Here is a 23,407-nt window from a genome sequence, read left to right as displayed (position 1 = left end):
ACGTTAACTTTATCAATAAACATCAACAATATCTTCACATATATTAGTCATATTTCATTTACCGATACGGCATTACTAGTTCCCATATTGTTCGTATGTTACTGTTGATTTTTATTGGATGGAGTATGGCAATCCATTACATTGGTAGACAATTACACTATGCCATCTTACCTATTTGTAATAGTCGTAACTCATTACACTATGGCAGTCTATTTTTTGGTTGGCTGGGTTGATTTCCACATTGTAGCTGATGTTGCAAGTTGCCATTCACATGTAGTGTTACACAGAATAGTTGGAACATTTTCACAGATTTCCATTATTTTTTTGATATTTTAACTGTGCAATTTTACCCCCACCCTTTCCTTCCACAGCGCGTATTAGGTGTGATTGGGTCGCATTGCACAACATTCGTCAAACTTTACAAGAGAACAAAATGACAAGAGTTCAACACATTATCAGGTAGTGAAATAACATGGTCGGCCCACATCAAATTTAAGTAACGTTTCAATGTTAACACGCATCAACAATGTTTGTTGTGCAATTTGAATCATTCCATTGCTAGCAATTAAAAGGTGAGCTGTGTTGTTAAACTTAAATTTAACCATATCCATGCAATGTAATGATAACAGTGTTGACAAAAGTGCTCATCAAAAACGTAATTTATAATCAATCGGCCAAAAATTGTGTACCAACAAAATTATACGTCACTAAATTTGCAACCTAATATTTTCAATGTCATCCAACAAAAAATAGCACAAGAACATCCCATAACATTAAGCACTAACATTGTTTTGTCACTAAATTTGCAACCTAATATTTTCAATGTCATCCAACAAAAAATAGCACAAGAACATCCCATAACATTAAGCACTAACATTGTTTTCTCTCAAACTCTATCGCCAAGTTGGCACCCAAAAAAAATTAAATAAATATGTAGATACTTTTAGATTGGGGGATAGAGGGGAGAGTGTTTGCGTTGCACCATCATAATAACTTAGCGCAGATGTACAAACACATAAGCTTCGCAACGTCGTCCTCATCACGCTCTGTTTTGCCCTTCAGCGCTGCAACCAATAGATCTTTTATGATTTTCAAAGATGACATAGGGGCTCCGTCGTTGCACAAAATTTGACGGGGGTTTAGTCGCATACAACACATCCAATTTGTCCTTCCCACATTGCACACCAAATATGAAGCGGATATCGTTATTCCGGAGTGGCAACCTGTGCCCTCTAATATAAAACTTCTCATCATCCGAATTATACGACGTACAACTTCATCGCATTTTTTGAACAAATTTGGCTGCAATTTATAGGATGGTATAGACACGCCCTTGGGCTTCATACTACTACAATTCAGACTCAAATGTCACAGTTCTGAATCTAATCCCGCAAAGTGCAATACGAGACCGATAAATCACCAAAGAGTCCAAATCCGGCAAATCGTTTTGGAAAACTAATTTTTAAGAAAGAAGTGTCAAACATGGACTGCTTTGCCAAATACAGAGTCGCCACCTAAATATTTTATTTTGGGGGAATTTAGGAAACCCTGACTCGTTGCCTAAGGCCACGTGTCCGTCATCACCAAAGTTGTCTCGGCTCGGGAACTTGGGTACGATTGGGGAAGGTCATCTATGAGCACCCCCGCTCGCCTAATCCGTAGATTGGCCTGTACTAAGCATGATATTTTGTTTTAAAAACATATGTGTTCTTATTCGGGTTAATTAGCTAGAATTACTATGTGATGCGCACAACACACAAGTATAGACTAGATCGCCTAATTTGGAACAAAGCATCGCATATCCGTTTGTTTGGAAATAGTTTGAAGTTTGCTACTCGCAAGTAGGCTAAAACACGAATTTCAATGAATTGTTCTAATTCAAGTAATCCAACATTCACCCACAGGCATTCAGGCAGTTATATCATATAAGCAATTAGCCTCATGGCAAGCATACTGTCATGTTAACACTCACATACATGCAAGATGTTAAAGCATAAACACTCACAATGTACTCCGAGCCAAAACAAGGAACCAGTTAAAAATCATGCGTGATCTTAGTTCATGTTAAAATGGCTAATGCATCGCATGCCAAATGCAACTAGAATAGGCTCGGCTAATCTAATCATGTCATGTGAAATACAACTTGATACATGTATTCAAATATGTATTGAAATACAGTGCAGTTAGTATGATGCGTCGAGCCCGGTGCATGCAATACAAATGGATGGATGCAAACATGCATAGCATAAGGATGCTAAATGAAACATGCCCTAAAACTAACCATCGTAAGCGGTAAGTAAAAGGGAGAAAGACGTGGGGTTGGAAGACATGCATCACACACACACACGCGCGCTTATTACACAATTGCGCCCTCTCGACGGAGGGTCCAAAAGAATAATACAAACTAACTAATTAACTAACTAACAAGCTAATTAATTAATTTCACAACCAAATCGAAATAAATAACTATTCTAAGTTATTAAAACACTGAAAGGCCTCGAGATGAGGGATGAATGCATGCTCGGACGGCTTCGCTCGAAAATCCATCGCCATGCTTCATGTTGCCTCTGTTTGCACTGCTTTGTACCTCTGAAAATTGTGCCAACTTCTGTGACACTTCTGAACCACCTTGTGGGCATGCTGTGAGGCCATCGGCCAAAATATGAGGCCATCGGCCGAGGTAAACTGGTCATCGACCACTAATAAGTCTCTCGGCCAAATATTTGTTGTCGATCGGCACTAAACATGGTCGATCAACCATCTCTTCCTGCAGAATGCTGTGTTGCTGCAGCAGAGGGCAAACAGAGCATGGCAATACATTTACAAGACAATGTTTTCACGACCACCCTCCCTATCATGTCATGAACTCAAGGGAGTATAGTTCTCGACCCTCAGGCCACCAATCACGCATTTCGATGCGTGATGGCCAAAAAGGCCAAGTGTACAATTCAATATGGAATGAAATGCACAAAAACACATAGGGAGCCCCAACCTCTATCATGCTTGATCAAAAGGCAAGGGATGCATGCTTAATGCTATGCAACCTAGGCATGCAAGCAAGCTAATGCAACATGAGCATGCAAACAAGCAATATGCAATAGGCATGCAACCTAAACAAGTAAACATGCAAGGCATGTAACAACAATGTCAATGACAAACATGCAACAACATGTGAGGCAAACATGTGACAACATGTAAAGGGACAAGTATATTTAGACCAATGTAATACATGCATGATGAACTTAACAAAGTAGCATAATCATGCAAATATTACAATGTAATAGGCATGCAACAGCAATACCAATGATAAGCATGCAACAACATGCAATGGGACTAGCATGCAAAGCAACTTAACAAAAGGCATGCCAAATGCAATATAACTCAAGCATGCGACAACATGCAATGGGCCAAGTATGCAACAACATGCAAGGCAAACATGCAACAACATGTGAAAATGGACTTAAACTAATATGGACAGCTCTCAATCATGCCCAAATCAGTGGCCAAAGTGCTAAGAAACGAGGGACAAAAGCATATACAAACATGCATGCTAATTGGCCTATCACCTAGGCATGAAGACACAACTCTTAAGCACACTTAAAAGAGTGAAAAGCTTACAAGTGTAACAACACTACATGCTCTGAAATGATATTGGAAATGATGCCAAATCACACATATAATCATAATCATAGCATGCATAAGGCTTAAAGCCTAAGACTAGTAAAGGGACTTGAACCAAAGCTACGCAAAACAAAGGGCATATGGCAAGTATAACCCAAAATAGTCCTAGATCATGTCAAGATGAGCCTAAAACATGCAATGGCCAAGGTCCAAACATGCTAGAAAGGTGGGTTCAAAACATGGAGCATGCAAGGCTACAAAATGGGTGTTACACTACACCTATCTAAACCAAACATGGTATGATTTAAGCAACCAAAATCAGAGTTATGGCATGTTAGAACAGGACCAAAAACACATTGAAATAGCATCCTAGAGGCCTAAACATGGAGGCATACACAATGATTCATTCAAGGGGCATAAAACATCAACTCTTTAAAACATTAAAGGAGTGACAAATGCAAGTATATAAGCATACTACATGGACTGAAATATCATAACAAGTGATGCCAAATCACTGAAATGACTCAAGTAAAGCATGCTAGTGACTTGAACACTCAAAGCTAACAAGCTAGATTACATGGTAGTTATACAAAACAATGCAAGCATGACCAAGACAAGGCAAAATAGAGCTCTGGCATGGTAAAACAACGCTAAAAGCTTCATAGAGTTGAGCCAAAATCATGCTAAAATGACATGTTACAACATGATGCATGTTGAGGCAAACAAGAGGATTGCAAGGCAAGTATATGAAGCATATAAAAGGCCATCAAACCAACTTGAAACAGAGGTATATTATGGCAAAACAAAGCCTAATACACACTGAAATAAAACTAAAACAAGCTAAGCATACAAGCCACCAACATAAGCCATTTATGCAAGCATTCAAGACAACAAGGAGAGGGGATACCCTCTCCTATTTAAGACTTCAAAACTACCTTTCCACCATTGAAAATCCTTTGGAGTTCATTGGTAGAAAGGTCATGCAAAGCTAAGAACAAAGGCCAAAATGGATGGCCTAAAACAAGGCCTAACAAGGCCTTGGAAGGGGTAAACAACCCCAAACCAAGAAGAGACCTTAAACAAAGGTCTAAAGCAAGTAAAAATAGAACTTTTATCAGTTATAATCTAAGCTTAAAACAATAAGAAAAAAAGGCTAAAAGCTTAAGCAAGAATGGGGTATCTAAAGCAAGTAGGGCTACAAACGAACCGAGCCAAGCCGAGTTTTGCTGAGCTCGAGCTCGGCTTGTTTACTTATCGAGCTCGTTTATTGAGCTCGAGCTCGGCTCGATAAGGAACTGGGCTCGAGCTCGGCTCGACTCGTTAATTTTAATGAAACTCGAGCTCGGCTCGGCTCGGCTCGATAAATTTTTTTTAATATTATTTATATTATTTAAATATAAATATTTAAATAAAAAATATTATTTATATTATTTAATATATAAAAATGTATTTATATTATTATTTTTATATATATTTATATATTATTTAATATATAAATAATATATTTATTATATAATTTAAACAAAGATAAACGAGCTGAACTTAACGAGCCGAGCTTATGCGAGTTCGAGCTCGAGCTCGGCTCATTTACTAAATGAGCTTAATATTCGAGCTCGAGTTCGGCTCGTTTACTAAGCGAGCCAAGCCAAGCCGAGCCCTTAACGAGCCGAGCCAATCTTGTTCATGAACAGCTCGGTTCATTTGCAGCCTTAAAAGCAAGGAACTCACCCTTGAAGAACCTCTTCAAGAACAAAGCTCCAGCAAGTTTTTCTAAGTTCAAACCTACCCAAGAACACCAAAACCAACTCCTTAGTACCTCAGCAACAAAGGGAAGGTGTATTGCTAGGTGTTTGTGTGTTAAACTAAGACAATACTACACTTTTGGATCACAAAAATGGAGAAACAAGGCAAGATAGATATAAGGCTATATCTATCCTTCAAAGGTGAGTTTTCTGAACCCTTGAGGAGGGAGGAGGGGCTCCCTCTTTATAGAAGTTCAATTTCTAAAGCTTCTAAGAGAAGCTAAGCAAAAGGCAAATCCCTCCATACACGTGTATGGAGGGGGTCAATTGTACATGCCAGCTGTGCCAGTTGGCATAAAATATCTGCATAAAACAGATGAACAGGGTTCGGCCAGAAAATATGACCGACCGACCAAAAAAAGTGCCGATCGGCCAACACTTTTGGCCGATGACAAGAAAACCAGGCCGATGGCATCATGCCTTGGCCGATGGGTTGAGGAGATGGCAAACAAGCCACTCTTTTCCCTCATAAGCAAAAACACAAGTGCTTGGTCCTCAACCAATGTCACGACCCAAACTCGCCCCTATAGGTTTAGCATCGTAACCGACCAGTAATCCTTGGATTACTGAAGGCCTCTGAACAGATTAACAAGATTAAGGGGCTAGCGGAAGCAAATATATAAATATAATTGTCCAATAAGCTGTGCTAACTTATAGAATATTTAAAACTTTATATACATAACTGGTAGTCAACCATACATTATACCCACAAACATTACAGTATTTTAAGTACAACCAACGACATCAAATCAAGTCTTATATAAATAGAAACCACAGAACTAAAACACAGAACACTTTGGAAACCTCCACGTGAGGCACAATGGTTGGCTGACAACGGAACACAAATCAGACAAAAGCTTTCAAACTCGAACTCCAGAATGCTCACCTATAATATATATATATATATATATATACAAACAGTGAGCTAAAACCCAGTGAATAACATTAAAGTAAAGGGGTTAATGAACGAAATCCGAACATATCATAAGCAGAAAACGGATCATAGCATAATCATCCTCATATCAAAACATAATAATGGTATATCCCATAGAACACATCACAGAACGTCTTCCGACTAGAGTAATTGGTTCCGGATACCGATTAAACACATATCACCACAATGAAGTGGCTAACGAGATCTCGTAAACTTGTATGTCATGGACCCGCATTTTCATGCCGTCCCCCATGACTTGGAACTATCTATGGATGCCATAATGGATTTCAAATATGGAATATTCGTTCACGAAAACAGATATCATTTCAGAAATCATAGCTTATCACATTTCATATGGAACATAAATCATATGAACGTATCTTTACGATAACGTTACTCACAGTGGTTCTAGTAAGCGGTCAATCAATCCTCGAGTCTTGACCTACAATCACAAAATACATAACACAAGCATGTCTTATCATTACACATTCAAGTGGCCAACACGGCTAGCTTTCTCACTTTAATTGCCTATTCATTCCATGCTACATAACTTGTTCATATTGCTCATATACTCGGATTCAACACATATTTTCTAATTCATTTACTTATGCTATTTCTTAGCTTATTAATCTTTAACGGCTCATAAATCATGCCTAAGAATGTCCATAAACAGATGGGAGTGAAGATATGTACTTAAAACATCTTTTGAAAACATGCTGAAAATAAGTTGGTAGCTAAAGCCAGCTTTTCTTGGCTACAGCCAGCAGAAGGCAAAAACAGAGCTCGCTTGAGCCAGGACTTCTTCGCTCGAGCCAGCTTTTGCAGAGTTCAAAATTCTGAGAGCTCGAAATGTTGGCTCGAGCCACCACTTCTTCGCTCGAGCCAACTGTAAATTTCTGGGCAATAAGCTTAACAAAAATGGCTTCCAAACCACCTTCAAACCTTGGGGTCTTGCATGATTTGATCAAACACACAAAAATAGCTTTAGAAAACTTCAATACAAGACCCTTGAAACATCTTTTATTCAAAAACTCATCAATTCTTGAAAGATTTGAGCCAAAACTTCTTCATGCAATATTTTTCAACTCTTCCATGGTTTTTCAAAACATGCAAATGGTGACCAACAAACTCGTGAATTCTAGAACCATGGACAAGATTAAAGCTCACATGCATGCAAGGACTTCAAAACTCTAACAAAAAAATGATGGAACCAAAAGGTTAATCCCTAAGGATGCACATGCAAGACATCTACAAGCCCAAAGACCCACTTCACTTGCTAATTTCATGAAATTGGTTCAAAGGTGAGTTGAAATCATGATGCATGGGAGTTAACTGCAGAATTTAAACATAGAATCCTTACCCAAAGCTTGTTCCCAAATTATGAGAGGTGAATCTTCCTATTTCTCTTCTTCTTCTTCATCAACCTTTTGAGTTTTCTCATTCTAAAGCCAAACTCTCTCTTTTTCTAGCTTGAATTCTCTCAGTATAAGGACTTAAATAAGCAGAAAGGAATGGTACAAACATTCTCACACTCGGCTGAACAAACACAACTCACACTCTCACACTTTGAATACACTACACGTGCACACACATGCACTACTCCAACACACCCACAAGGATTTAATCCTCTACATTCAACACCACCAAGGCCTAGCACACCTTACTCTTTAATCACATCTTGGATCACTAATAGGTTTAGATTAGGCACCAATCTTGCATTATTTAATCACACATAAGTAACCTTAATTTATTCAGGTTAGACCGAAATTCAATTAATCCAAAATAGTTCCCATCAAGGTTCAATTTAATCACATGTGATTTTTATCAAACCAAATCAATTTTTAACAAAACTTTTCAGATGGTTCTAAAAATTCTAATTAGTCAATCCATGTGCTCAATTCGGTTTCTGAAAGCATTTAGGCTAACAATTTCAGATTCAAAGTAGAAATCATGACAAATAATTTTCAAATCAGATAGATATGCACAAATTACTACAAAGCACATATCACAATCAATAATAACACATAATTCCATTCTAAACACTTAGTTAGCATTCTTAATTATGAATTAGTAGCTAATTACGGACCGGGGTTGTTACAACCAAGCACAAAACAGACAAGTTGAGAGATCCTAAGGCAAGGCGCGCGACCGAGACCTCCGAGAACTCAAAATGAACACGAGCATGGATGATCATCGAGTGTTCAAATGATGACGTCCAAGTCTTGAGGACGGTAAAAAATGGGGTGTCTACAGATGGCCTTGATAATCAACCAAAATGGTGTTTTCTTGAGTTGTCGGACGTACCTATCGTCTAGTTTCACCTCTAGCACGGTTTTGATTACGTCTACTATGTTTGAATGATACATTAGTCCTGATGGGTCAACGAGGGGTGCTTTTCTTCATTCCTGATACAGGTTTTTTGGACTTAAAGGGTAATTTTGATTGTTTTCTGACTGCTAGCCTTGTCAACGTGGATGCATTCAGACCAGGACCTCGTGTACTAATAGTAGCCATTTTTTGAGGCATCCACTGCTGTGAAAACCCACATTTTATTATTTTTAAAAGAAGATAAAAAAAAAAATTAATTAATTAATTTTATCCAGAGTCTATCTGAAATATGTATTACTGTAAAAGTTAGTTTTAAATTAATCCAATTCAATCACTAACAAAGAAAAAAAAAATTAATAATAATAATAATAAATAAATAAATAAATAAATAATAATTTTGTGGGTGTTCAATAATTGTTGTGTATAAATTATTTTAATTAGGATTCAATATAATAATTATTCTTACTAAATACCTTAGTTAAAAATCTTAGTGTGTCAACTTTCAGAAACCCACAAAAAAAAAAAAAAAAAAAAAAAAAAGGGAATCAAACCTTTGCAGAATTTTGGTGGAGGCTTTCCACATGTTGATTTGCATGTTTGTTTAGGGAAGAAGAGCTAATGATGCTCTTGGAATTGAGAGAAAGAAAACTTAGAATGAAGAGAAAGAGAGAGAGAGAGAGAGAGAGAGAGAGAGAGATTTGTGCAACAAGGATTGTATATATATATGCATGCAAGCCTTCATTGTCTATAGGGTGCATGCAAGCATTCGGTGAGAAAAAAAAAAAAGAAAAAGAAGAGAGAAATCCCTGAAACAACCAAGCTTGGTGATAGGAGAGGAAGAAGAGTAGGAGATTAAGGAAGCCAAAATTCTCAACCATTTTGTTACCCTATTACTAAGTAAGAAACCCTCTCAACCCTCTCATTTCTTTTTATTAGTGAAATTTTCAGATTACTTCCTTGTGATTAAAATGACTACTCATAAATAGAAATTTTTATATATATGTGTAGGAATTTTGTGATTAAGATAGTCTGTTTTGAATATGCTAGCATATTGTCTGAATTTTTAGACAATTTTATACTCAGAATTTCGAGATGATTTCTTCTACAAAGTTGTTGACAATGATGTCTACTTTATCCAGAAATTTTTGGAAACAATTTTTGAGCTTTCTACGAATTTATACAAATTTTTAACTAAATCTGAAACTGTGTTGAGAATAATCTGTCTTGAATCTGCCAGCATGTTACCCGAATTTTTAGACAATTTTATACTCAGAATTTCGAGATGATTTCTTCTACAAAGTTGTTGATAATGATGTTTAGTTTATCCAGAAATTTTTGGAGACAATTTTCGAGCTTTCTACGAATTTATACAAATTTCTAACTAAATCTGAAACTGTGAGACAGATTTTACCATGTATTTGAAAATTTATTTAAAATTCTATACTAAGCCAAATCTGGTAATTTCTAACTAAAAGATGAAATTTGAGAAGTCTAGTTTCATGATAAATTTTTAGATTATGGGTTTGATCTATAAATTTAAGCATGGAATTAATGTAAGGAAATGTGACAAATCTGTGTCATAAACACCCTTGGAATTTGTTTAGAATTATTTATAAGTTATATTTTGGAAAATGTTTTCTGAAAAATAACCATAACATGTTTATTGAGTATCCTGTAGATTGATATGAATTTTAGAGTTGTATAAGTAATATATTTATAATTTTATTTGCAAGATATATACTCTGAAAATTTTTCTGGACAGAATGAAATCACCATTTTAATATTATGCTAGTCTAATTTTGTAAATCAAAAATTTGTGCATGTGTGTATTTAGGGTTTAATTCTTGTATCTAAGTTATTATTTCATACCATGGTTTAAATAAATTGTTTATTTAAATTCTGTACTTTTATTTAGTATTGTGTGACACATGCAATATTTTATGATTGAGAATTTTAATGAGTTGGTATAACATTACTTGTGATTAAAAATTTGAAATTATTTGTGATTAATATTAAAATTAACTGAAATGATTAACGGCATATACAAAGTTAACAATTGACGGTTAATACCAGTTGTTCGGGGTGAGTCTTGGTTTAAAGACTGTACGGAATTAAGAGTTGACGGTTAACACCGGTTGTTCAGGGTGAGCCCTGGTTTTGAGAATTCTCACGTAAATTGTGTTGCGAAACTCTAAGATGGCACGGGACTTATTTGAACCCTTTTCGGTATTCGGTTTTGGAATAAGGGTGGATGTGCAGGTGGCACACAGGGAGGTTGCTTACCCCTGGCAGACCGTTTCCTTGGGGCAGACCACGGATGCCACTACTTGGGTATATAACTCCGGACGTGGGCATCCCTGGTAGTTACGATTGGTAACACTTAAATATTTGACCAAGGGAGGGTTTCAAATTAACCGTTGCCATGCTTAGTGGTTGGTAAGTTAAATCTCTTTGGTGAGATTTCGAGTGTCACCTAATTTATTAAAATTACTGAAATTATTCTAATGGTTGTAATTTCTGTGTATAATTATATTGTTGTCTCATGTTTAGAATATTATTATTTTTCTCTTAAAAAGAATGGTAGGTTGGTTACGTTTTCTTACTGTGTTGCAAAACTCATGGCATATATTTTGTTGCCCTGGCGTTTCATGCCAGATTATGTCGAAGAAGGGATTGAGGCTGAAATTGGAGCTGCTGCCAATATCGAACCTTGGCTGACTTAGAGTCAAGATTTTATCAAAATAAAATCCTGTTATCCCTTGTATTAGGATTTAACTATGTTGTGACGTTGTGTGTGAACTTGTAGTTTTATTTTGTCGTTGGACTTTGGCTTTGTAAGAACTTAAAAGTTCCTAATTAGTAGTTAAAACTTTATCTAGCAAGTTATTGTTATTTAAATCTTATGATTTACCAAAAAAAAAAAAAAAAAATTTTGGGGCGTTACAACTGCGAAGCTCTACCTGCAACGAATTTCGATAATTAGTCATTAGAGTGGGTTGACAGTACATCGTACGAAAACGGTATAAGCAACAACATAAACTAACATGATAACGGGAAATTTCAAAATAAGTGGGACAAAAAGAACAGTATTTAATCAATTAATGTGACACCAACATAATGTGGGTGTTTGGGAAGTGGCTATTTTAGAGGCTTTTTGGCTTTTTTAGTAGGCTATTTTAGTTTTTGTGTTTAGGAAAATGGGATGGATTTTTATTTGAGTTGTTGTATTGAAAAATGTGTTGAAATGATGTTTAAAATTAAAATGACAAATTTATCCCTAACCACACATTTTTCAATACAAATTTAAAGGGGCAAAATTATAATTTACCAGCTGTGGACTAGTTGTCACACTGCACAACGCCTATACTGTCACGTTTGACAGTGTAGGCTAGCCATTGTCCAGCTGCTTTTCTTCTATTTTTATTTTTTATTTTTAAAAAATATAAATTATCGATTTAGGTACTATTTGAGACTATTTGGCTATTTTAGTTTTTGAGGCTATTTTAACCTCAAAATGGGGTTGCCAAACAGCACCAATAATTACACAAAACTGACCCAAATGGCGACATGTCAAAAGGGAACATAATGTGTTGTTAATCGTTCAACTTCAAGCATCACTTTGTCTTCACATTGGGTGTAATGCAAAACCAACTAATTATATGTCAAACCAAATATGTCACACTACTTTTTTAACAAAAAAAAACAAATACCACGAGTGCATGGATGCATCAACATTTGCTTTTATGTAATCCAAAAGTTTCACCAAACAATGACAAGTCCGCTACATTACTCGAACACAAGAGGAACAAAAGCACATTTTTCCCAAATGATACAGTTGAATGTGCGCATACAACTGGCAAGATTATAACCTCAAACTCACATACATTCTTAACCAAAAAAATCAAAACATAACAAGGAATTTCATAGAACACATACACACCGTGGAATGACACATTCAACACCTACCCAAGGGGATTTTCATATCCCTACACGTCGGCCATCATATTCTAAACACATCACTAACGTCCCACCCCACCAAACCTAACCTCCCATGAACATATAGTTCGAAACGACAACAACATCAACATCAGTCGAGCAATACACCGATGAACATTGATAACAAATTATGTCACGACCTCCCGCAACATAATTCCAAAACAACATAACAGATAAAACCATATTGCAATTGACACTTTTTTTTCCTGCCCAATGTAATTCCATATTAAAATAATGGAAACAAACATGGGATATTAATACAGCACATTTGTTTATGTGACAAATACACTAACATGCACAAGCAGTTTGCAATCATACAATGTTAACAGTGTATCTTGTATGAAAATGTTAAGTACATAACCGAAATGTCACATTTTGAACAACAACTACAGCAATATCAGACCTCAAATCAGAGGATTTCCCCAGTCACAAATCAACAAAATAACATCAACGTACATCACTCATTCCTAAAACAATAACCACGACTCATAAACATTCAAAAAGTCACCGTACGTACAAGCAACAACAAAATATCCCATTTACTCTTACATATCTAGTGTGATTGAAACACCAAGATGAATCTTCACAATACAATTTGATCCAAAAATCGCATATCACATTACATTAACAACCTAGGGCATGTAATGATGAATGTAATATCGACATTAGGATCCTATACATCAACGATGTGGAATTTCATGACACAAATATAACCAAACATCATCCAATTACATTGTCAATTGATACACACCTTCACTGTTCATTGTAATCGACTGAAATCGTTGTAGCATCGTGGTCGGCGTATCTGAACGGAGAACGCTTTTCATTACGTCTATACTTTAGTCTACGGGGAAGACGACGACAAAATCTCGCTGGCAGAGGGTAATCAGATAGCGATTAACGTGGTCCGTCAACGAAGAGGTTCATGCAATTAGGGTTCTAGCCACAAACTCAAATGTGGAATTTGACAGAACAAGTTCTCAGAAAACTCAAAAATATCTGGGGTTTCAATCGACTAGAATGGAAATGTCTCCAATGTAGGCACGTCTCTTCACAATGTTTACATATGAAGATCGTAACTAGGGGTGGGCGCAGGTCCATTGCAACCACGAAACCTCCAATCCGCCATCCGTCCGCCAGATTGGCGGATTGGAGAAAATTAATCTGTATCCGTCTGCCAATCAGGCAAATGTGGATTGAGCGGATTGGCGGATTGGTAGATGGATGTGATCGGTTTGGCGGTTTAAAATTTTATAAATTTTAAACATAATTCAACTTGTGTACTTTCTCAAAAAAAAAAAAATTACTATTAATGACTTAAAAAATTATAACAATCACTGCATACATCATCCAAAGAAAGAAAGTTTGAAACTTTAGAATATTACAATCACTGTATGCCTCATCTACATAAAGTATTACAATATGTGGTTCTTAAAATATAAAAATAATTCAAACCACTAAAATCATGAACATAACAGTGGTAGAGATTGTATGCATTTGTATTGTCACATCTATATCTATTTTTGAAAACAAAAACCAACCAGCATATATCATCTTTTTTATTTATTATTTTTAGAGTTAAATTTAAAACCAAAAAATATATTCAAGTTAAAAACTCTTTTTCAACAGAATATATTTAACATAATATTTAAACTCTTTTTTAATTGAAAATACAAATATAATATCTAAACAAATTGAAAATACAAAATTTTACAAATTACTACGTGTGCTCGCGGTTTGGCGGTTTAGTTGCGGCCAGAAGAATCTCAAATCCGTCATCCGTCCAAAATTAGGCGGATTGGAAAAAATCAATCCGCAACTGTCCGCTCGTCATCACGCATCCGTCCAAAATACGACGGATTGGTTCGGTTCGGTCGGTTTGGGCGGATCGATATATCCGCTACTCATCCCTAATCGTAACATTCGATCGAAAACGAGAGAAAGCAAAAAAAATTCATATAGTAAGCTTTATGTCCACTAGTATAATTTCACCCACAACAAAAAAACCACAATACCCCCATGAAACACATCAACACGCGCGTTTATGAGGAATTATGTGTCAATCCGTATGTTTTAGGACTTTTCAGTTCAACAAATAAATTGCTGGACTAACTAATGCACAAGTTTACAAAATAAGATTTATTAGTGCTTTACCCTAAAAAAAATACCACAATTATAATAAAATAAAAAAATTAATTTTTGTCAATTTTAATTCTAATTTTTTTTTTTTTTATTTTCGATCTAAATCATCATTCTACTTTTATTAAGTAAAATTAACTAAAAAAATTATATTGTCATCATTAAACTTGATATAAATGAATATAAAATGTCTAAAATAATTTTGTTTAAATTTAATGATTAAAATACATTTTTTTCATTAAGGTAGTTTGTAAAGTCACACCCTTGTTTCTTTCACCTTACTGGAGACACTAGCAACCCCTCATTGTGCTACCCCATCCCCTGTCCATGACCTTAGTCCCTTATTCATCACTCCCTTCCTAGATTTCACCTCCCACCATTGCCGCCTCCTCTTTCTCTTTCTTCTTTTCCAAATGAGTCAGGCAGAGATTTGCAATGGTAGATAAGGGTTGTCGGTAAGAGAGAGGGAATTTGCAATGAGAGGTATGCTTCAAAATGAAAGATACACCCATTTAGGCGAGGATAGCTTGCTTTGCTACCATCTCCCCCAAAGATTAATGCTCTCTTGTTTCACGATGCAGGAAAAGACCTACTTAGAAAGCTTTTAAAAAAAGCTGAACACCCAAACACATACATACAGACTACAAAATATTGGCAGCAAGCTTCAACAATACAGTAAACATGTTCATACACAAGGCATGTACTGTGCTCATCGTATCAAAAAAACAAAAAAGAAAAATGTCAGATACAGCAAACATGCTCATTTCAACTGCAGCAGCTCCGGCAGCCATTAAAGCTATGTCGAGCTGCAATTGAACATGCCAACATGTTTGGATTGTGAGTGGGATGTCAAAGGAGCTGTTTCCACCAAGGCATGGAAAGCCATGTACAAGCTCGAGTATGAACAAGTCTGTTGAGTTTGACATACATTCTAACATGGAGCGTCCAATACAAGATGGCATACATGCAGTGTCAATTTTTGTAAGACATACAATCTAACATGGAAAAAGCATTTTCCACAACCTTTAATGGAAAAAGCAACACCCTCTTAAAGAGAAGCATTTGACAAGAAGACAACACCACTATTTATGAGAAGCAGTTGATCAGAACTCTCAAACTGAGATTTCTCAGGGATGAATATCATGTAAGCCAGTCTAAGTTGACATCTTCTTTAAGCACATTTAACTTCAGATTGGTGAGATGAATCTTATAATGCTCCCAGAGATGGGCAGTTTCTTCATCACATATCAAATCTTTTAATTGCTTAAGATCCTTCACAGAGTACGGCAGCTCAGACAATCCCCGACAACCTCTCATGTGGAGCTTTCTCAGACCACATAACTCACCCATCCGTCCTGGCAATGTACTCATGCTTATACAGTCAGATATATCAAGAAAGCTTAATCTCTGGAGGCTTCCAATCGACTCAGGCAGCTCTAACAGTTTCGTACAGGCATGAAGCCTCAACACTTCTAAATTTTCCAGATTTCCAAGCCCTTCAGGAAGTGAAATGAGCTCATGACAGTTGGTGATGCTAAGCTTCGTAAGGGAGACGATATTGCAGATCCACGCTGGAAATTCCACTAAATCATTGCAGTAATCAATGACAATCTCCACAAGATTTGGCAACATATTGGGGACTTGGATCGTACAATTCCGAAAAGCTTCATCAATCTTGCACATAACAAAAGATATTTTCCGCAAGCTTTTCATTTGTAGCATGGATTTACTGATCGAAAGAATTGAGATATGCTCAAATCTGATTCGCCTTACATTCAATAAATGTCCAAGTAATGAAGAGTTGCTTAACTCAGCCGAGCAAAAACCATAGTTGGTGATGATCAGAACTTTCAATCGGTCCATTTTCCCCATGAACTGAGGTAATTTGTAGTTCCTAGCCTGGATGTTCAACACTAGAACTTCAACCTCAGGTAGTTGCATGTTGTGCCAGTTTGACGAGAACATTTCATCTGCAATCAATCTTCCACAAGTTGTAAATTTTGGGAAAAGAGAAATACATAGAAAATATTAAGGAAGTTATTTTAATTTTAGGGCAAACTTCACTCTACCCCCTTGTGGTTTGGTTGATTAACTCCTTATTATTCGGAAATAACCACATAACCCTCTTGTGGTTTGTAGATTGAAGTGTAACGTCAGACATTCCATCCAAGTTAACAAGTGTGAAATACGTGCTAAAGCATAAGGGGGTTATCTGCTTAAATCTAAATGTTAGGGGCTAAACCGCACATGGGGGTTTAAAGTGAATTCTGCCTCCCAAAAAGATGACTAAAATGTCCATGGTTTAAACAATGAGATTACTTATGTACAAGGGTATTTTAGTCTCTTCGCTTAAGTCGTTAAGAGGGTGAAATGAAATTTGCCCTTAATTTTAAATAGACAAGATAAGCACACCTGTGGATATAGATACGAGGCGGGCATGGACGGGATGCTCCCTTTGTTCAATCCACCACTTAGGAAGGTCATTGGCTACTATGTCCACTATTAATCTTTTCCTGTGTTCTATGGGGTTTTGGTCACTCTGGTGGATGGCTAGGTCTCTAAGCAGATCATGTTGCATGACAAAATGCTCATTGTAGTACCCATTGGTCTCACTTGCATCTTTCCTGTGAAAGGGAATAAAATTGGTTGGTTATTAAGAAAATCAAAACATATGCATCCGATAATAGCAAATATCTAATGCCACGACTAGTCCATTGATTGGAAGAAAGAAAAGCAAAAGCATTTAGGCATATCCATGAGACAGTGAGACAACATGAAAACACATATAATAGGTTGAATAAACCAACAGTATAAAATTCCTAATTAATAAAAAAAACCTTTCCTTATTTGATGTAGGACAAGATTCTAGAGTTTTCTATATTTTCATTTTAAAAATTTTTAATATTGTATTTAAGTAGTATTCTTGTAATTTAGCTAGAATTAGGTTTCTTAATTTGTATTTATTTCATTTTCCTAATTTTAGGCTACTTATTCTCCAAGAATTAGACTAGCTCATTTGTTTCCTAATTTTAGATTATTTGGCCTCCAAGAATACTTGGTTTCAAAGATTTAGATTATTATAAATAGGTATGTAACCTTATGGCAAAGACAACTTTTATTCAATGTTTTTCAAACATTTTCTCTTCCTTGTAGATTCAAAGTTTTATTTTTCTCGTGGATTCAAAAACTTCTTTCGTCTATTAGAACAATATCTAGTACCCTTGTATTCCATTGCGTCAAGTGGTATTAGAGCAAGAGTCCCCATGTATTCCACTGCGTCAAGTGATACCAGAGCAAGGACTTGCCTGGCTCAATGGCATTCATCGGAGTAGGAAACACAAATCCTATTGACAATGATCATAAGGTGGAAGCCATGTGGGACGCGATTGAGGAACATCGGCTAGAATTGCATGAACTTCGTAACGAAATTTGTAAGCAACTTGTCGAATTGGGACTCGCCATCAACCAAGGGCAACCAACAACTGACAGCGTTGCATTGGAGGATTTGCCCGAGGCCAACCTATTATTGCGTTTTTTTGCAGAAATTACGGGTGTGTTTGGTTTGTGTTTTGAGATAAATTTAAAAAAAAAAAATTGAGGGGAGAATTTCGGAATTTTTTTGGTTTGTTTGGTTGTATATTTTAAAAATAGTTTTGTAGTATGAGATGATTTGATATTTTGTTATAATTGAGTAGATGTGTGTGAGAGAAAAAGTGATTGAGAATGAGAGATGAGACGGAAAAAGTAATTGATTGATGTGTAGGAGAGAGAATAATATTGGAAAAAAAATTCAAAAAATTTGAACCAAACAAAATTTTGAAAATTTTTCTCAAAAATTGTATCTTGAGATACAAACTAAACAAGCCCTACATAATTTAATGGTTCACGTAAATTTTTAAAAAATGATTTTCTTGATTGGTTGCTTGATCTTGAAATTTTCTTTGAATACATGAAGATTCCTAATGAAAAGAAGGTCATATTTTTGCTACGTCATTATTCCATTTGGTTCTCTATGATATTCAACCTTCTATATGCAATCATAAACTAACACACAAGACATCACTTGACAAAAAGTAATTGGTCAGTTTAAAGATTAGCAGGAACCTAGAATACCTTGTTAATACAAGATTGACCAGATTCCGGTTGGACAGTTGATGGAGGATTGCTATGGCATCCTCACCATCTTCATCTAGGTTATAACGTTCCACCCACATATCCATAAGTGCTGTGACAGGGATCCTTTGATCCTCAGGAAATGAAGCCAGGTCCAGGAAACACTCCTTGATTTTATACATTCCATCCAAGGCATCTAAGCTGGGTTTAAGGCAAATGAGAAGCTCATTGTTAGAATAGAGAATGGATTGTGCTTCAGACCACGCCTTCAGCCTATTCTTCCAGATGACCTCAGGTTCTCCATGGAGTGCTCGGCCAACCACTTTAAGGGCCAATGGGAACCCCCCACAGCGTCTCATTATCTGCAATTCAATGCTGCCATATAAATCATTTATAGTTCAAACCGAAGTAAAAACTGAATTTGGAAACAACTAATGCAGAGTTGCAGACACATAAACTGAGGCTCTACTTGCGAATCTTTAACAAAATGAATTAAACATCTGCAGTTGTAAAGGAGCAATAGTAATCAAGGTTCCACTCGTCATCCCATCTAGAAACCACAGACTGTTTTTGTAATAGGTTTTACTTAGAAGTTCAAATTCAAAAATCATGGATTTAAATTCATCGTCATGCAAATTAATATTTTTAGATCAAGTTTCCAAAAACAATTTATTTGTTTATTTTTGGATCAGCAATTTTTCACAACAATTGGTAAAACAATAGCAAAACATGTAAAGCGTATATATGAAAAAATCATGATCTTAACTAATAGATGACTATCAATAACAATGATAGGGGATGAGGGAGAAAAAAAATTAACATGGGTTGTGCAATCCGGGAAAGACATGTTAACATGTGGTTGAACTGCAATTATGGGTTTGATCAAGCAGAATGGCAAAACTAGATTCAGATAATCGATCCCAAATAGTTTGGACAATGCTTTATTGAGTTGTGTAATGATGAATATGTTTTTTCTCATACGTACAAGAAGCAATTATTTGTTTCATACCTTGCTCACAAGATCCTTTGGTATGGAGGACCTTCCATGTTGTGGAAATGCTGAATGACAGAAAAGATCCATGGCATCTTGATCTTTCAGTAATTTCAATTTATATGTAGAAAATCTTGGAAATACAGATCTTGATGTAAGCAAAATTTTGTATTTGGATATTTGAAACTTGAACTTCTCAGTAAGGAATTCTGATCCTGGCCACACATCATCCAAGACCAACAATATAGGAGTTGGTCCTATTCGCTTCAGTAAGGATTCCAATTGGTTTATTGCATCTTCCTCTGTTTGAAACTCGGGCACTGGATAATCCTTGTGTCGAAACATTTTCTCAATTATGACCTTGAGGTTGGGTGACTTTGAAAAGGTAACAAAGAAGATATTGTTCTTGAACATGTCTGTCCAAACACAGTTTTGTCAAATATATAGGCTAGAGGAAAAGAATAGAACTCCATTACAAATTTAAAAGAAGTTTATAGATTAAATTAGAGAGAATATCAGATAAATGAAAATTGGGAAAATTAATTGCAAATCAACAGAGTGCAAGTAAGAATTGTACCCCGGTGCAAGTGTGGATATTTAAAATACAATGAAATTCCATAGAAGTGGTATATGTACCCAACCATGGCCTCAACATGTCAGTAGTGCTTCATACAGATTACAATTTCTACCCCTAAAGTCACATTTTCTTTGATGCAGCAGAATACCATAAGCAAGAATTCCTCATGACCACTATAGTTGATGTCATTGCATGTGAGTTGATGATGTCAAATTCCACATATATCATTGCTTTTGGGGTGGGGAAAACAGGCAGTGCTTGTCAAATTTCCGCAAGGATTTTTGCAATCCAGGGAAATTGATCTAGATGCTCTTTGCTTTTTAAGCATTTTGCTACAAAGCATAAGTGATATGCGTGGCTATTATTATTTCCAAAGCAAGGAAGCATGAAAGGATGAGGTGGAGGTGCTGGTGCTGGTGCTGTTGTAGGTCACAAAGATGGTAGAAGCGGTGTCATGACAATGGCAAAGCAGGGTAGTGCCAATAATAGACATCATGGCTCAAAAGGGGGGGTTGATGATGGCAAGGGAGGAAAAGGTGCAAGTACAAGCAGCTATTGCAACATTGTCAACTGTGGTATTTGTGATGGCATGAAAGTTTAAATTTCCAAATAAAATAAGCATCTAAAAATTCAAGGATTTTAAATAAGGGGTTTTTTTTCATGAAATGAACACATGCCATCAATTCAACCTTCAAAGATTCAACTAAGGTGTTCAATATAAAGTCAAGGTCACTCATTATTGATTTATGGCTAAGCATGGTTATCAAAAACTTGATCCAGATCATAGATTCTACAACCTTAGTTGGATCAAATGATCCGGATCGCATTAGGATCTTAAAGTGACTATTGTCATAAAATTGTATAGAATTGCACTACAATCCTGATTTTACTATAATCCCAATCCTACAAAAAAAATTTAAAAAACAAAAAATACTTGCTATTTATTTATTATATATGTATGCATATGTGTATATCTATATAAGAAATTTGACTATAAACTCCTCCTCCAAACATCTCCTCTAATTTATGTTAACATAAAGGATTCATTATATCAAATTTATCATTTTTGTTTAAAGATTTTAAAATTATTTGAGGTACATTATTATTATTGAATTGATAATTTCTCATTTTTTAGAACGTTAGATCCTAGATCCGATTCTACCATATCATCCACAAGTTCCTCCCAAGGATTCCACCTAGGACCTGATTTTAACAACCTAGTGGCTAAGATATAAAGTGTTCTATATAGATAAACTTAACAAGCAAGCTTTTTGTTGTATTCAAATTCACATCAATGCATTTACCAAATTCCAAATTCTCATTCATATCAAATGTACCTTCAATTTCCTCATCATGACAAAGCATTTTCGCCAGGGTAGTCTTGCCACATCCTCCCGGGGCTGAAAGCACCACCACCTGCTCTCCCTCATTGAGTATCTGCATCTTCAATTCTCGAAGAGGCTCATCAAATCCAACAACAAATTCCGGAACTCCCGGGACACCACACCGACCCACAAACCCAATCTGCCTAAAACTCCCCCCCATCGTCCCTATCCGATCCAATTTCGAACCCACTTCGTTGACCTGCATCAAAATCTTCATGCCGTCTCTCAATTGCATCGCTTGCACTTCGATCTGAAAGAACCTCACAAGCGATTCTTCAAAATCGAGAAGCCTGTTCGAGTAGCAAGGCTTCGCGCAATAGTTCCACCACTTGACCTTGGCGCAACTTCGCACAAGCTTTTTAGCATCTCGTAACTGATCAGTGAACATTGCTGTTTCTTTCTCCGATCGATCCAACACTCTGTTTAGATTCTTAATTTCTTCGATCGTTGGGGTAATCTGATTCAGGATCGACTCAATTCGTTTGACGATGGACTTGAAATACACGGCTTTGATTGCCACATCCTCGACAACTTTCAGTAGTTCCCCAAACGCAGCTCCCAAAGCTGCACCTCCGACGAACGCACCAGCCATTGATAGAGTCTTTCCAAACCCTAATTCAGGGAAATTGGGATTGAAGAATTTTTGGGGGTTTGTTAGTGAACTAAGTTTATGGACGTTGAAAGGGAAGCAACAGTGTGATTGGTAGAGAAGTTTCTGTGATTCTTCGCTGTAAGTTCAATTCTGAGAGAGAGAGATAGAGATAGCTTGAAACTTCCGCAGTTAGAGCATCCACACCACACCATTCTCGTCAAACCTTTAGTCAAATTATACTTAAAAAGCTTATTTTAGTGAGTTACTTTTTTCTACTTCGTCACACTCGGTATTCTAACTCTATGTTATTAAAATATTATTTTTTATTATATTTGTTATTTTTTTTTTATTAAGGCCAAGTTTGGGAACTTGTAAAAAAGTCAAAAAGTCTCAAAAAGTTAAAAAGTTAACACTATTCACCAAAAGTCAATAATTACGGTTGCACAACTCTCAATTCAAATTTTTTCCTACAAATCAATTTTTACAATTTTTTATTACATATTTTTTCATAAAAAGTCAAAAAGTTAATCCAAACATCCATATTTTCAACCTCAATTTTTTAATCTAAAAAGACAAAAAGTACACTTATTTATGACACTCCAAACAACCCCTAAATTGAAGAGCTCAATTGATCAAGTAGCATTTTCAGCCAAACAATTTCTATGTTTTGATTTTGTTTAATGAATTCATTTGATCAAAATATTATAAATTATCTAAATTAATTCATCATTTATTTTGTGGTTTTTGGAGGTGAAGATTAAGCCCAAATTCAGCACAAAAACATCCACAAAATAGTCACAAATTCAGCACAAAACAGCCACAAAGTAGCCTCGAAACAGCAGCAAAATAGCCTCGAAACAATAGCAAAAACAGCCCCAAAACAGCAGCAAAAATAGTCCCAAAACAGCAGCAAAACAACACAAGTAATA

The 23,407-nt window shown here is 36.0% G+C and overlaps 1 protein-coding gene across 1 annotated transcript; it reads right to left on the bottom strand.

Annotated features, from left to right (window-relative positions):
• Window positions 1–15,471: 15,471 nt before the first annotated feature.
• LOC114280045 (putative disease resistance protein At5g66900) lies at window positions 15,472–22,762 on the bottom strand. Its single transcript, XM_028222354.2, has 5 exons — window positions 21,839–22,762; window positions 19,943–20,340; window positions 18,934–19,295; window positions 17,233–17,444; window positions 15,472–16,790 (listed from the first exon to the last, which is right to left on the bottom strand). The coding sequence occupies exons 1-5, from the start codon at window positions 22,476–22,478 to the stop codon at window positions 15,961–15,963; spliced, it is 2,442 nt and encodes an 813-aa protein (XP_028078155.2). The 5' UTR covers window positions 22,479–22,762; the 3' UTR covers window positions 15,472–15,960.
• Window positions 22,763–23,407: the final 645 nt, after the last annotated feature.

This window comes from Camellia sinensis, chromosome 4 (assembly GCF_055761805.1).
Source record: "Camellia sinensis isolate YWXY chromosome 4, ASM5576180v1, whole genome shotgun sequence".
Classification (NCBI taxonomy): Eukaryota; Viridiplantae; Streptophyta; class Magnoliopsida; order Ericales; family Theaceae; genus Camellia; species Camellia sinensis.
Note: the sequence above shows the minus strand (reverse complement) of the source record. Positions and strands in the feature narration are given on the sequence as shown.